At 40.1% G+C, this 16,519-nt stretch overlaps 2 protein-coding genes across 5 annotated transcripts in view; one reads left to right on the top strand and one right to left on the bottom strand.

Annotated features, from left to right (window-relative positions):
• GTF2A1L (general transcription factor IIA subunit 1 like) overlaps nt 1-1,689 on the top strand; it is a 51,923-nt gene extending 50,234 nt beyond the window's left edge. For all 3 annotated transcript variants that reach the window (XM_088841496.1, XM_088841494.1, XM_088841495.1), the window contains one exon: nt 1,500-1,689. In XM_088841496.1, the coding sequence (XP_088697622.1) occupies nt 1,500-1,607 (108 nt within the window). In that variant the 3' untranslated portion in view covers nt 1,608-1,689. The remainder of the gene's footprint in view (nt 1-1,499) is intronic.
• The window catches only part of LHCGR (luteinizing hormone/choriogonadotropin receptor), a 71,743-nt gene continuing 56,642 nt past the window's right edge, over nt 1,419-16,519 (bottom strand). For both annotated transcript variants that reach the window (XM_055399421.2, XM_055399424.2), the window contains one exon: nt 1,419-11,671. In XM_055399421.2, the coding sequence (XP_055255396.2) occupies nt 10,519-11,671 (1,153 nt within the window). In that variant the 3' untranslated portion in view covers nt 1,419-10,518. The remainder of the gene's footprint in view (nt 11,672-16,519) is intronic.

Raw genomic sequence — 16,519 nt, 5'->3', positions numbered from 1 at the left:
TCAGCGGAGAAGGCAATGGCAACCCACTCCAGTACTCTTGCCTGGAAAATCCCATGGGTGGAGGAGCCTGGTAGGCTGCAGTCCATGGGGTCGCGAAGAGTCGGACACGACGGAGCGACTTCACTTTCACTTTTCACTTTCATGCATTGGAGAAGGAAATGGCAACCCACTCCAGTGTTCTTGCCTGGAGAATCCCAGGGACGGGGGAGCCTGGTGGGCTGCCATCTATGGGGTCGCACAGAGTCAGACATGACTGAAGTGACTTAGCAGCAGCAGCAGCAGCAGCATTTTGTATCAGTCTGGTTTACTGAATCTAAAGAATAGCCAGCAGAATCTGATAGATTATAAGCTATATTTTCTGACCTTGCTCAGTGTGTTATTTAGGACTATTGACTTTCTTCTTCAAAATGAAACACAACTAAATTTTTTCATTCTTGCTATTAACTGCATCCTCTCTATTCCTTTGCAGATATAGTGACCTCTGCTTGAGCAGTCCAGGCATGCCCCTCTCAGGACTTCTGTTCTCTTTGCCTATAATGCTCTCTAGTCAACGTATTCCTTTTCAGTCTTTGCTCAGATGTTACCTCAAGCTCCCACTGATGCTTCTACTTAACACTGTAACCCCACCTCTGTGTTTGTGATACTCTTTTTTCCTGATCTATTTTTCATAACACTTCCCAGGTTGCTTGTCCATGCAGGAGACATAAGAGACATGGGTTCCATCCCTGGTCGGGAAGATCCCCAGGAGGAGGGCATGGCAACCCACTCCAGTATTCTTGCCTGGAGAATCCCGTGGACAGAGGGACCTGGCAGGCTACAGCCCATAGGGTCACAGAGAGTCAGATGCGACTGAAGCGACTTAGCTTGCATGCACACCACTTTTTAATAGTCTATGGAGTTTATGGTTTTATTGACTTTGTTTCTCCCATCCTTGGTAAAATGTAAACTCTTCAAAGACAGGAATTTTTCTCCTGTTCTAAAAAAAAAACGCTATTTATTTTCCTTTTTAAAAAACTAATAAATCTCCAGTGCTTAAAGCAATACCTGATACATAGGAACCCAGCAAATATTTGCTGAATGAATAAATAAACTATCCTAAAGAGATTTTACTTATAAAGAACTCCCTGGTGGTCCAGTACTTAAGAATTTGCCTTCCAGTGCAGGGGATGTGGGTTCTATCCTTGGTCAGGGAACTAAGATCCCACGTCCTACAACTGTTGAAACTCACATGCTCTGGAGCCTGCACACCACAGCTGCTAAGCCTGTGAGCTACAACTGGAGAATTCCTGCACTGCAACCCAGGATCCTGCATGACACAGTAAGATCCAGCATGCCACAACTAGGACCCAAGGCAACCAAATAAATAAGTAAATAAGTATTAAAAAAAAAAAAAAGAACTCCCATTTAGGGTCAGAATAATCCCATGGTATATGCAGAGAAATGTAAATAATCCTTTGGCTTCTTAATTTGATTAATTTAGACTATTTTTCTGCCTCCAGGTTCATCGAAGCAAGGACAAATGGAAATTCTATCTGAAAGATGGTGTAATGTGTTTTGGAGGGAGAGACTATGTATTTGCAAAGGCCATTGGTGATGCAGAGTGGTAAAACTTACGAGCTCGGTACCTCATAAACATCAGAGGGACTATGTCACATATTGTTCACTGTATGCAATTTAATAAAATTATAATTCAGATGCAGATACAAATATACAATGTTACATTTCTTTCATTTTATATTTCACACTGTTTAACAGGTTTTTATTTTTTAACCCTCATTGTCTGTACCATTACAAAGCACAGTGGTCATGTATGGATGTGAGAGGTGGACTGTGAAGAAAGCTGATCGCTGAAGAATTGATGCTTTTGAACTGTGGTGCTGGAGAAGACTCTTGAGAGTCCCTTGGACTGCAAGGAGATCCAACCAGTCCATTCTAAAGGAGATCAATCCTGGGTGTTCATTGGAAGGACTGATGCTAAAGCTGAAACTCCAATAATTTGGCCACCTCATGCGACGAGTTGACTCCCTGGAAAAGGCTCTGATGCTGGGAGGGATTGGGGGCAGGAGGAGACGGGGACGACAGAGAATGAGATGGCTGGATGGCATCACCGACTCGATGGACATGAGTTTGAGTGAACTCCGGGAGTTGGTGATGGACAGGGAGGCCTGGTGTGCTGTGATTCATGGGGTCGCAAAGAGTCGGACACGACTGAGCAACTGAACTGAACTGAACTGAGCATGAAGAAATTTCTTATTTCTTTAATTCTGAAGTAAAATTTAAATCAGACTCCAGTTCTCCATCATGGCAAAGTCAGTATCAGTTATGAGACTGGGGCTGGTGTTCCTCCCACCACTCAGCAAACCATGTTTCAAAAGATCCTGGAGAGCCTTGTGAGTACCTAGATATTCAGGAAGGCGTCTCTAGATAAAGCTAGTCTACATTTATCTCTAACAGTATGGTGATTGTGCAAGCCCAGATGGCTTCTTGGAGACAGATGCCTCAGTTGAGCCTACACTAGAACATGAAAATCTGAGTCAATGCCAGGATCCCTAGAGCCAAGGACTAGCCTGTGGGTTTATCTTGTGGTCAGACCATTTTTCTTTGTAGCTGATATTTCCCTAGGGAATTCTAGGGAGTGGGTTAGGTTCCCATTTTAATTCATATTTCTGTCTTCTTCCCTCATCTCTAATTTTTTTCTACTTTTCTTTCAGTGGAAGACTCCTTTGCGAAGTCTTGTAACATCAAACGTACTGTCTCTCTTAATTTTTCCTAACAGGGAATTCCCTCATTGAGTTTAGGCTTTCTAAATCAAGAGTCAAGAAGAGATGTTCTCTTCAGGAACCTTCTATTTTGGTGAGACGATCTCATTTGAAAACAGAAGACCTGGATAATTCTTAAAATCAGAAAGCAGAAACAAAATAGCTCTCATTTTCTTAACACCAATGAAAATAGAGCAAATTAATATTTCAGTAAACTATTCTGTAACATTCTCTTCCTTAGTAATAGATTCAAATTCCTTAAAGGAAACTTTTCCCCATCATACTGCTTCTTTTAGTGGATGGAGTGTGTGTATATGTGTGTGTGTTAGTCACTCAGTCGTGTCTGACTCTTTGCAAACCTATGGACTGCCACAGCTTTGGACATAGGAGACTGCCAGGCAAGAATACTGGAGTGGGTAGCCATTCTTTCTCCAGGTGATCCTCCTGACTCAGGGACTGAATCCAGGTCTCCTGCATTGCAGGCAGATTCTTTACTGTCTGAGCCACCAGAGAAACATGGTCTCTAAGTCTAGGATCCCTACTTTTGGCCCTGAATAGTGTTCTCCACTTGGGCTTCCCTGTGGCTCAGCTGGTAAAGAATCCGCCTGCAATGAGGGAGACCTGGGTTCAATCCCTGGGTTTGCAAGATCCTCTGGAGAAGAGAAAGGCTACCCACTCCAGTATTCTGACCTGGAGAATTCCGTGGACTGTATAGTCCATGGGGTCGCAAAGAGTCAGATACGACTGAGTGACTTTCACTTACTTACTAGTATTTTCCAGGACAGTAATTCTTTCATGAAAAGAAGTTCTGAGATGGAATGGGCAAAAAGCTCTTGAGGATTAGATTCCTGCATCTGGCTGGTCACAGGGTGAATTCCTCATCTCTTTTTTAGAGGCATCCCTACTTAGTTTAATTTATTCCAATGCTTGTTCTGCTCTACCCAAGTGACTCAGCTACCATTAGGTCTTTTGAGATATTTGGATAAATCTCATCTGGACCGTGGACAACATGAGTGGGGCACTGTCTTTGGCCTCAATTTGGCAGCTGCTTGAGGATTCAGTTAGTACTACTTGGGTGGGCTGGTGCCTTCTTCCCCCTCAGACTCACTGTCCTTTTCACGACCACCTCTGCTATTTCATTTCCTGCTCTGGCTCCTGAGAACTTCCAGGAGCTATGGGTTCCCTTCACGGATGTTACCCACCAGGAAATGTTCATCTTTTCTACATGGAAGGCAAAAAGAGGGCACCTATTCTCTGTGTCATTTCTGAAATGTACTCCTCCACCCCCACCCAGTGTTGAGGAGGACACTTTCTAGACTTCAGGTCACTCTGTATTAAGTGCTGAATTTATCGACAAGGTGTGTTCACTTGGAAATTGGGCTTTAGCGTGTTGGTTTGTGTTTGGGAGAGGCGACGATACTTGTTTCTAAAATTCCTTTCCCCTTCTCCGTGGGGAATTTTAAGTTCTCACTTTGCTTCAGTGATTTTTTTTTTTTAAATCATATTACAAATGCTGCTATGTTGGTCCTCTTTATTTATGGGGTACATTTTATCAGAGAAAAAAGCCATTGTCTCATTTGTGTCTTTGCATGCCCCCATGCCTCTGATTCTTTAAAAATGTATAAACATCCATTTAAAATAGACTTAGCACAAAACGAAACAAGCTCCTTGATTACCTATGCACGGTAGTATAAATGATGATAGTTTGGGTGGTGAATGCACAGAGAACTAAGAGTCCCCGAATTATTGTGGACCTCGGTGCCCTTTTATCAGTTTCAAATAGTACTAGAAAAGAATCCTGAGTCTTGAAAAGTTGTGTAAATTAATAGTTTACAAGTTATTTTGGCCAGTGTCACACTAAGAAATGGGCTCCCCTGGTGGCTCAGATGGTAAAGAATCTGCCTGCAATGCAGGGGACTGGGTTTGATCCCTGGGTTGGGAAGATCCCCTGGAGAAGGGCATGGCAACCCACTCCAGTATTCCTGCCTGGAGAATCCCCATGGACAGAGGATCCTGGTGGGCTACAGTCCATGGGGTTGTAAAGAGTTGGACACGACTTTGAGTGACTAAGCACACACTGAGAAGTAAACTTTAACAACTGGTGTGTGTTTGCATGTACATAGGCACATATAGTACAAATAAAACAAAAGTATCAGAAATCGTATTTGCTTTTAACATAATGGCCTCCTATATTTGATTCTATTCTGTTCATTAGAAAAAATTTTTTGATGGTATTGCCCCTATAAGTTGGCTTCACTACTTACTGATGGGTCATATTAAAAAAATTTTTTAACCCATCTGTTAAAATGAAACAAATATTAATTTGTTTTGAAAGAGAAAATTATTCTTTAAGTTCTGTAAGTTGTTGAGTGTATCTGAGACTTGACTTTAATATGGTATTACTTTTAGGAGCCTCTTTATCATGTCCAAGTTTAACATTTCTTGTTGCATATTTTAACAAAATGTCATAAAGTGAGTTATATGTTCTTGTAAATACAATACCCTGGCAAATACCATCCTACACCCTTTTATAGGTGGTGAATATGTCCCTAGTAAAGAGGTTACAGTTTATTGTGTTATGTGAAATTCACGTATCATGTATAGTAATTCCTAACCCAGACTTTTTCTCATGCATGCATCACATAGGGCTTTTTTTTTTTTACATACTTTCTACCTCTCCCTGTCGACTGTGAAGATCTTGAGCTTGCATAGTTAGTTTCTTAAGGACTGACCAGCTGATCTTGCCTGGATTACCTTCTTTACCTGTTTCATTCATATTGTACATTATGAAAAGATTTTTTCCAGTTGTGAACATGTTTATTGAAATCTTTGTGGCATAAAGATTCTTAATTTGCATGTGAACTTAATACATTTTTGAAAAAACTAAAACCAGGTCCTTTTTCGCAAATGTTATAACTTTTGGACAAAATGCCTTTTAAAAATATTTTATAAGTTTAGATGAATTACTCCAAATTGATTAAATCTTTTTAGTCATTCTGCAGCGTACATCAAACATGGTAATAAAAAAATAAAAATGCAAGATAGAAATATAAATTTCTTGAGCATTTGATGTTTTATGTATGAGAGATTATGTAGATTAGGAACATACACTTTCTATGAGACCATCTCATAAGGAAAATGTTCCTTAACAAGGGTTGTTTTATATTTCAGTTATGAAAGTGAATCAGCTAAAAATATTAATTGCCTTACATGTAAGACTAAGATAGATATAGTGGGAGAAACAAAGAAGTAGGTGAGAAATTACTAAAGGAATTTATAATGTGTGTGAAATAAGAGATATACATTAAGATAATAATACCATCAGTGTAGAACAAAAAACAAGTGATACAGATGATAGGTGCTAAAGAAGTTTAAAGAGATAAACCATTGTGGATTACATATTTATTATTTATGCCCTGCTCTCTTTGAAGTAAAGACAGTGTCTTGACTTTAGTGGATTGGGGAGGGAATTTTGAATTTTTGGTAGGTATATAATGGGATAGGATTTTAGGAAGTTTAATCAGTGGTGGAAGAACTTTTCTTTGGAAGAAAAGTTATGACTAGCCTAAATAGCATGTTAAAAGGCAGAGACATTACTTTGCCAACAAAGGTCCATCTAGTCAAAGCTATGGATTTTCCAGTAGTCATGTGTGGATGTGAGAGTTGGACTATAAAGAAAGCTGAGCACTGAAGAATTGATGCTTTTGAACTGTGGTGCTGGAGAAGACTCTTGAGAGTCCCTTGGACTGCAAGGAGATCCAACCAGTCCTTCCAAAAGGAAATCAGTCCTGAATATTCATTGGAAGGACTGATGCTGATGCCGAAACTCCAATACGCTGGCCACGTGATGTGAAGAACTGACTCATTGGAAAAGACCCTGATGCTGGGAAAGATTGAAGGCAGGAGGAGAAGGGGACAACAGAGGATGAGATGGTTGGATGGCATCACCGACTCAATGGACATGAGTTTGAGCAAGCTCTGGGAGTTGGTGATGGACAGGGAAGCCTGTCCATGGGATGCTGCCGTCCATGGGGTTGCAAAGAGTTGGACACAGCTGAGCGACTGAAGTAAACTGAATCAGTGGTGGTGGGTATGAGAGTATGGCCATAGGAAAGGTTGCTGCTGCTACTGCTGCTAAGTCGCTTCAGTCGTGTCCGACTCTGTGCGACCCCATAGACGGCAGCCGACCAGGCTCCTCCATCCCTGGGATTCTCCAGGCAAGAACACTGGAGTTGGTTGCCATTTCCTTCTCCAATAAGTGAAAAGTGAAAGTGAAGTTGCTCAGTCATGTCCGACTAGTAGCAACCCCATGGACTGCAGCCCACCAGGCTCCTCTGTCCATGCGATTTTCTAGGCAAGAGTACTGGAGTGGCTTGCCATTGCCTTCTCTGATAGGAAAGGTTAGATATGAATAAAAAGGAGGGAGGTGTAGAAATACTCGAGAGGTAAGGGGAAATGGTCTGAGATGTGGGAATGGTGATAGGAATGCAGAATAAAGAACTGATGTGGAAGACAATTTGAAGGGAATAACTGATGAATGAAAGGGTGTGAGGATGAGGAAGACAGTACACTATGACTCTGTGTGTTAAAACCTAAATCATAGTGTAGACAGTAAAGATCAGTGTTTGTGGGAAAGGCTGTAAAAGTTGTTTTCAGAGTATATGTACAAGTAAGGCTAAAACAATAAAGGTATAATTTATAATTTAAAGTTTATAAGGATATATTTTATTTTTTATTTTGTTTACTTTCTGCTGTTTTGCTCGCTTACTTGTTTTGGTTCTGTGATTTATTATCAACCAAAAAGTTTATTGTGTGTGTGTGTGTATAGCAACATGACTAATTAGCATTCTCTCATTGAGACAAATTCTAGAACACTTGCTTACAAGAGAGAGAACAGCATCTGAATAAAGACAACTAGTTGTGGAGTAAAAAAGTCAGAACTATGAAAAACACATTATAGAAAAGAGATATTTTATAAAGTTTATGCTTTTTTATAATCTACTTCAAAATACTTTGCAAAATGGCATAATGATTGAGAGCAGACTAAATGTGTGGAGAGTCTAGTTGTGACTTTACATTTATTTAACAAATGCCAAAGAAGAGCTAAAAACTGAAAATAACCCAGATATCCATTGATAAGAAAATAGAAAACAGTGTTCTATTCATACAATTGGATACTATTCAGCAACGAAAAGGAATGAACTATTGATTCAAGCAGCAGCAGCAGTGATGAATAGCAAAAACATTGTGTTGAGTCAAACAGCTTTATACAGAAGAATATTAACTGTATGATTCTATATTTATATGAAATTCTGGAGCAAAAGCTCATCTCTTAGGAAAAAAATCATAACCATTATTATTCTGGGCTTCCCAGATGGTGCTAGTGGTAAAGAACCCTCCTGTTGATGCAGGAGACACAAGAGCCCCTGGAGGAGGGCATGGTAACCCACTCCAGTATTCTTGCCTGGAGAATCTCATGGACAGAAGAGGCTGTAGGGCTACAGTCTGTGGGGTTGCAAGAGTTGGACATGTTAAAACAGCTTAGCATGTATGCATTATTACTCTTGTAGGGAAGAAGTGAGGGATTAATTAGGAAATGACATGAGAAAACTTTCTGAGGGTGAGTGTTCTGTATCTTCATGAATGTTTGGGTTACATGGGTGTATATATTTCTCAAAATGCATTAAATGGTATGCTTGCTGCTGCTGCTGCTGCTAAGTCACTTCAGTCGTGTCCGACTCTGTGTGACCCCATAGACGGAAGCCCACCAGGCTCCCCTATCCCTGGGATTCTCCAGGCGAGAACACTGGAGTGGGTTGCCATTTCCTTCTCCAATGTGTGAAAGTGAAAAGTGAAAGTGAAGTCGCTCAGTCGTGTCTGACCCTTAGCGACCCCACGGACTGCAGCCTACCAGGCTCCTCCATCCATGGGATTTTCCAGGCAAGAGTACTGGAGTGGCTTGCCATTGCCTTCTCCGAAATGGTATGCTTAGGGTTTGTCTATTTCATCATATTTAAATTTTACCTTAAATATGTAAACAAATATTAAACTTCAGTTAATGATAAGCATGCTGAAGGGTTTAAGGGCTGACAAATACTGATGTTTGTAACTTAAATTGCATCAGAATTGATGGATGGATAAATACTGGATAGATATTAATAATTATATAGAATTATTTTTCTTATCATGATATTTTCTAAACCAATATAGTAAAATGTTGAGTCTCAGTATATGGGTGTGTACTGTACAATTATTTCAACTTTTCATATATTTGAAAATGTATTTGAAACATATATTTCATATATTTGAAAATTCCCCCCAACAATAAAATGTTGGGGGAAATTAAAAGAACTTTGAACACATATTAAACCTTTGGATGGCTTATGATTTACCAATATGGGAGGCAGTAAAACAGTGTTAAAAGGCTGGGATCCTGAATCAGAACTTTGAGTTTGAATCCTATTAGTTGAAGCTTTTATTAGTTTTGAGAACTTGGGAAAATTGTAATGGGCTTTCCTCTATTCTAAAATGTGAATAATATCTTCATCATAGAGTTTTATGAAGATTAAGTGGGTTGAATTATATAAAATACTTATCAAGATGCTTGGCATATAATAAACTTTCAATAAGTTACTTTAAAGTGTCAAAGGAACTTACAAAAACATTGTAATTAAAACCATAATTTTATTGTCCTATAAGAGTCAATTCTGATAAATAAAATACCTTCTAGCAAATATTGGATATATTTTTCAATACCTTCAAAGATAGAAACTATGAAAGTTAAATATTTTAAAATATTTAAGCATTTTCTTTTACTTCCATAAAAGATAGGGCCCTAGAAAGAAAAAATATTTTTTTTCTTGTAGATTTCTTAACTTCAGTGTCATTCAGCACATTTGTTGCATGCTACTGCTGAGATCCTGAGCTAGGAGATAAGGAAGAAAAATTGAGACAGGGTTCCTACCCACAAGGAGTTTACAGTCTACTATTTAATGCTTCACTGCTCTTTAGAGACTAAACGCCAGACCAACAGGATGAAATATGCCTTTAGATGCTTACTTTACATTAATTTTAAATAGTATAATTTAAAATTTTAATAATTATTAAATATAGAATCTGGATGTGGGATAAATAAATGTCTAGGACAGCACTGTACAATAGAACTCTCTGTGATGATGAAACTGTTCTGTACATGTGTTGTTCAATATAGCAACCATGGGTCATGTATGGGTGTTGAGCACTTGAAATGTGCCTAGTGCAATTGAGAAGACACATTTTTAATTTAGCTTAATTTAGCTGCATGTGTGTGGTAGGTACCAGATTGGACAGTGCATCTCTAGAGTCTGTATTTCTCAAACTGAGGAAAAGGACTAGTTATTTCAAATTTCAAATCTCTTATGGACTAATATTTTTGTAAAAATGCAATAAAAATTACTGCAAGGATGAAATGAGAAAAAAATTACAGTCATGCAAAACACCATCTCATTTTTGAAATATTAGGTACAGAAGACATAAAATTAATCTGTCAAAATTGATGTAAAAGTTTCTAAACACTCTGTATTGTTATCATGTGCCAGTGACAAATAGTTTTTAGACCGGCCGTGGTCATGGACCATGTTTTGAGCTAGGTAGAGTCTTTTTTTGCCTGATGTGCCTAACACATAATTTCCTGAAACCAACTCTTTGTTAATATTACTGGTAGGGATAAAGTTTTTAAATATTTAAGTATAATTCAGTAATGTGTTTACTGATATCACCGTTAACACTCCTTACAGCAAGTCTTGTCGAGGACAGCTGAATATTGACACTGTAATGTAGTCAGCTTCAAGGTAGACCTAGAGGGCTTATTTGATCTGGTGAAGCCATTTTTGCAATTGGAGATATAAGCTGAAAAATCCTTCCTCCTATAAAGTTCAGCTCGATATTTACAGCAGCCAAATTTGCTCAGCAACAGAAAGAAATCCCTTCGGAATGCCTTTGTGAAAATTGCATACAGAAACGGATTAGCGCATGAATTGACAGGATAAAAGAGAACCAGTAGAACCTTTGAGTTGGTTACTGTAATAAGGGGCACTTTGAAGGCAGCTGAGATGGCAAAGAAAGAGATTGGTGCCATGCAGGTGAAATCGGTGAAGATGAGGACCGCCATTTTCTTAGCAATCTTTGTATCTTTGTTGGTAGCCATCAGCTCTGGATTTTGAACTGCAAAATAAATTTTAATGTAGCAAGCACAAATGATGATGAAGGCCATCACGTTGAGAATCAGGATGGTTAAGATGTAGACCTGTGAGAGAGTGGTTTCCACATCCATGGGCAGGCAAATGCTGACCTTCATGTAATTGCTGACACCCACAAGAGGCAACATGGCAATGAGAGTGGAAAAGAGCCATCCTCCAAGCATGACTGGAATGGCATGTTTCAGTCGCAGCTTTTGGTCCAGTTGAATAGCATAGGTGATGGTGTGCCATCTTTCTAGTGTGATGACTGTGAGGGTGTAGACAGAGAGTTCACTTGCAAAAACAGTGAAAAAGCCAGCCGCGCTGCACCCACTCCCTGTCTGCCAATCTATGGCATGGTTATAATACTGGCCTTTGGTTTGGACATCAACTGAGGCAATGAGTAGCAGGTAGAGCCCCATGCAAAAGTCTGCAAAGGAGAGATTGCACATGAGAAAGCGGGGCACTGTCAGTTTATAACGACTAGTCAGGAGAACAAAGAGGACAGTCACATTTCCCATGATGGCTAGGATATTAATCAGCCAAATCAGGACTCTAAGGAAGTCATAGCCCATAATGTCTTCACAGGGATTGAAAGCATCTGGTTCAGGAGCACATTGGAGTGTCTTGGGTAAGCAGAAACCATAGTCATAATCCCAGCCACTCAGTTCACTCTCAGCAAAGACGGCGGAATAACTGTAAGAAGAATATTGCGACTCAGTGTAAAGTTAAGAGATTTTCTATGATTCTGGGTATTGAAAAAAAATTTAGAAATCGTCCCTGGTGGCTTTTTTGTTTTCTTTTTTTAAGGAGAGCAAACTAAAGGAAACAAAGCAGCCTCAATCTTGTATTTATTTGTTATCTGAGAACTATGAATTGGTGTAGGAGTTCCTTAAGAAGGGAATGAAAAGCCATTTAGATTTTTTTTTAATATGCAGATTTTACACAAATGATGCAAGGATTTAATGAAGCTGTTTACAGAGCATTCTTTTCTTTGGAAAACAAATTTAGAGACATAATCTATGCTTGCTCAATCTAAAAAAAACTTTCTTGACATTTTCTTAGCTATTTATCTCCTTTAGTTGCTAACCAAACTGCTATCAAGCTGTTTGTCTGCGGTAGAACACAAATGGGATTGAAAGGCTCACACTGTTGAAGATTAGCAGCTTTGGGAGGACATGCTGAAGTCCTTGGCTAATCAAGAGGCCCAGTTGAGAAATGGAACCAAGGTTAGGTTACTCAGTAGAAATTTAGGAGCAGAGGAAGAATAGAGTCGTGAACAATAGAAAGAAATAGTTGAAAACAGATAATTCTTAGGATATGAGTCAAATTCAGAGAGTGGACTGACTGAAGAGGGGCTGTATCCCTAGTGAAGGAATGGTCCCACTCTGGCACTCCCTTTCTCCCAACCCCACTACACTGCTTGAGTTCAGATTTTCATTCTTTCTAATGGGACAGTTACATTAGTTTTCTTCTTGGCATCCTTCCCCCAATTTTAGCCCTCTCCTAGTCCATCTGTATATTCCTACTGGAAAGGCCTGTCTTACGCACAATATAGTAATTCAAACATGTCTTAGTTTCTCATTGGCTATGGGATAAACTCCACACTCCTTGTGAAGACCTCTAAGTCTCTCCTTGATCTGCATTCTGTCTCCTTTTCTAACCTCATCTCTAAGAAGCTGTGTGCGTGCGCGCGCACATCCATACCCAGTCATGTCGGACTCTTTGTGACCCCATAGACTGTAGCCCACCAAGCTCCTCTGTCCATGGAATTTTCCAGGCAAGAATACTGGAGTGGGTCATCTCTTCTGCCTTGTGCATTGGCAGACCTGTTCTTTACCTGTAGCTTACCTGGGAAGCCCTTAAGAAGCAGTAGTGCTGTACAGTTCAGAACATAGGCTCTGGAGCAAGACTGCCTGGGTTCCAGCTTTTACATGGCTTTTACCAGCTGTGTAAACTGGTTCCAGCTTTTACCAGCTGGGAGAGTTATTTAACATCTCTGTCCTTCAATTCTTTTTTATTTTTCTTTTTTGTTCTTCAATTCTTCATTTGCCAAATAAGGATAGTAATCATACCCCCCTCATTGGATTGTGCTAAAGGATTAAATGCATCAAAATACATAAAATTTTTAGGATAATGCTTGACACCTAGTAAGTACTCAATGAGTGTTAGTTCAGTTCAGTCGTGTCTGACTCTTTGCGACCCCATGAACCACAGCACGCCAGGCCTCCCTGTCCATCACCAACTCCTGGAGTCCACCCAAACCCATGTCCATCAACTCGGTGATGCCATTAAACCATCTCATCCTCTGTCATCCCCTACTCCTCCTGCCCTCAATCTTTCCCAGCATCAGGGTCTTTCCAAATGAGTCAGCTCTTTGCATCAGGTGGCCAAAGTATTGGAGTTTCAGCTTCAACATCAGTCCTTCCAATGAACACCCAGGACTGATCTCCTTTAGGATGGACTGCTTGGATCTCCTTAAAGTCCAAGGGACTCTCAAGAGTCTTCTCCAACACCATAGTTCAAAAGCATCAATTCTTCAGCACTCAGCTTTCTTTATAGTCCAACTCTCACATCCATACATGACCACTGGAAAAACCATAGCCTTGACTAGACGTACCTTTGTTGGCAAAGCAATGTCTCTGCTTTTTAATATGCTGTCTAGGTTGGTCATAACTTTCCTTCCAAGGAGTAAGTGTCTTTTAATTTCATGGCTGCAATCACCATCTGCAGTGATTTTGGAGCCCAGAAAAATAAAGTCTGACACTGTTTCCACTGTTTCCCCATCTATTTGCCATGAAGTGATGGAACCAGATGCCATGATCTTAGTTTTCTGAATGTTGGGCTTTAAGCCAACTTTTTCACTCTCCTCTTTCACTTTCATCAAGAGGCTCTTTAGTTCTTCACTTTCTGCCATAAGGGTGGTGTTATTTGCATATCTGAGGTTACTGATATTTCTCCTGGCAATCTTAATTCCAGCTTGTGCTTCTTCCAGCCCAGCATTCCTCATGATATACTCTGCATAGAAGTTAAATAGGGTGACCATATACAGCCTTGACATACTCCTTTCCCTATTTGGAACCAGTCTGTTGTTCCACGTCCAGTTCAAACTCTTGCTTCCTGACCTGCATACAGATTTCTCAAGAGGCAGGTCAGGTGGTCTGGTATTCCCATCTCTTTCAGAATTTTTCACAGTTTATCGTGATCCACATAGTCAAAGGCTTTGGGATAGTCAATAAAGCAGAAATAGATGTTTTTTTGGAAGTCTCTTGCTTTTTCAATGATCCAGTGGATGTTGGCAATTTGATCTCTGGTTCCTCTGCCTTTTCTGCTTGAACATCTGGAAATTCACGGTTCACGTATTGCTGAAGCCTGGCTTGGAGAATTTTGAGCATTACTAGCGTATGAGATGAGTGCAATTGTGCAGTAGTTTGAGCATTCTTTGGCATTGCCTTTCTTTGGGATTGGAATGAAGACGGACCTTTCCCAGTCCTGTGGCCACTGCTGAGTTTTCCAAATTTGCTGGCATATTGAGTGCAGCACTTTCACAGCATCATCTTTCAGGATTTGAAATAGCTCAACTGGAATTCCATCACCTCCACTAGCTTTATTCTTAGTGATGCTTTCTAAGGCCCACTTGGCTTTGCATTCCAGGATGTCTGCTAGAGGTGAGTGATCACAGCATCATGATTATCTGGGTCATCGAGACCTTTTTTGTATAGTTCTTCTGTGTATTCTTGTCACCTCTTCTTAATATCTTCTGCCTCTATTAGGTCCATACCATTTCTGTCCTTTATTATGCCTATCTTTCTCTAATTTTCTTGAAGAGATCACTAGTCTTTCGCATACTCTTGTTTTCCTCTGTTTCTTTGCATTGATCACTGAGGGAGGAAGGCTTTCTTATCTCTCCTTGCTATTCTTTGGAACTCTGCATTCAAATGGGTGTATTTTTCCCTTTCACCTTTGCTTTTCACTTCCCTTCTTTCTACAGCTATTTGTAAGGCCTCCTCAGACAGCCATTTTGCTTTTTTGCATTTCTTTTTCTTGGGGATGGTCTTGATTCCTGTCTCCTGTACAATGTCACGAACCTCCGTCCATAGTTCATCAGGCACTCTGTCTATCAGATCTAGTCCCTTAAATCTATTTCTCACTTCCACTGTATAGTCATAAGGGATTTGATTTAGGTCATACCTGAATAGTCTAGTGGTTTTCTCTACTTTCTTCAATTTCAGTCTGAATTTGGCAATCAGGAGTTCATGATCTGAGCCACAGTCAGCACCCAGTGACTGTTAGAGATCTCTTGCAAATCCTTTGTGCAACCGTTTGGTCACATGAAAAGACTTGTGGCTCTCAGAACAGGTTTTACTGTTTTGTCTCTTTCTCTTTGAATGTGTTGTTTTTTTTTCCCCCTTTCCCCTCATTTCTCTGGAGAATTCCTCATCTTTAGAGATAATCGTCTCTATGGAGCTTTTCTTGATTCTGCACCTCTAAGGAGTTTGTCACCCCTCCTCTCAGCTGCATTTACTATTGTAATGCTGAAACTAACATGGCCATTATGTGATGATCCATGACTTATTTAATAGTATGTGACGCTGTTCTTTAACAACCATGAAGGTAGGGGTTACATCTTGTTTATGCCTGAACTCTCAGTGCTTCACCCAGTTTTGTCCCAGAGTATTCATCCAATAAATGTTCGTGGAATGAATAAACCAGGATGATGTTGGCTTGGGAAGGAATTGCGAGGCAACAGGAACAGTGAATGCTGCCGTGTGATGCATGTGTGTGCTGTGCTCAGTCATGTCTGACTCTCTGTGATCCCATGGACTGCAGCCCACCAGCCTCCTCTGTCCATGGAATTTCTCAGGCAAGAATACTAGAGTGGGTTTCCATTTCCTCCTCCAGGGGATCTTCTCTACCCAGGGATTGAACCCACATCTCCTGCCTTGGCAGGCGGATTCTTTAGCCTTGCTCCACCTGGGGAGCCCCATGATGTATGTAGGCCCACAGTCAGCTAATGTAATCTTGAAAGGTGGAGAAATGGACATAATTTTTCTGTCGGGGCCATTACAAATATATATTTCACCCTAGAGTTTCTGACACATTAAAAGAGCATTTTTCTTTACTCTCAAAACTTAACTTCTCATTTTCTGTGTGCCTAATACTGTTACTGGATAAAATGATATATTTGAGCAACACAATTACCTAAGGGAAAGAACATAGATCTCCAAAAAAGGGAAAAGGAATCTATGACCTGGGACACCAAAAAAATGTGCTAGAATGTCCTAGAAGCCAACCTGAAACTGGAAAAGTACTACCGCCACTCACAGGAGACTGCATAGGAAACTCACTTGTTTTATTATTAAATATACCTACCATATTTGTTTGTACTCATCCCACGCACATCAGTATAATTACCTAATTTTTAAGTCTTTAAAGAGATAATGGTGGTTATCAGAACGATGAAGGACCTGGGAAACCCTTCATTTTCTTGGCAAGGAGACCAAGACTGAAGGAGGTGCGTGCTGTGCCCCAGGTCCCTCAGCA

This window comes from Moschus berezovskii, chromosome 11 (assembly GCF_049115385.1).
Source record: "Moschus berezovskii isolate FMDL1 chromosome 11, NW_MosBer_1.0, whole genome shotgun sequence".
NCBI lineage: Eukaryota > Metazoa > Chordata > Mammalia > Artiodactyla > Moschidae > Moschus > Moschus berezovskii.
This window is presented reverse-complemented; position numbering and strand designations above follow the sequence as displayed.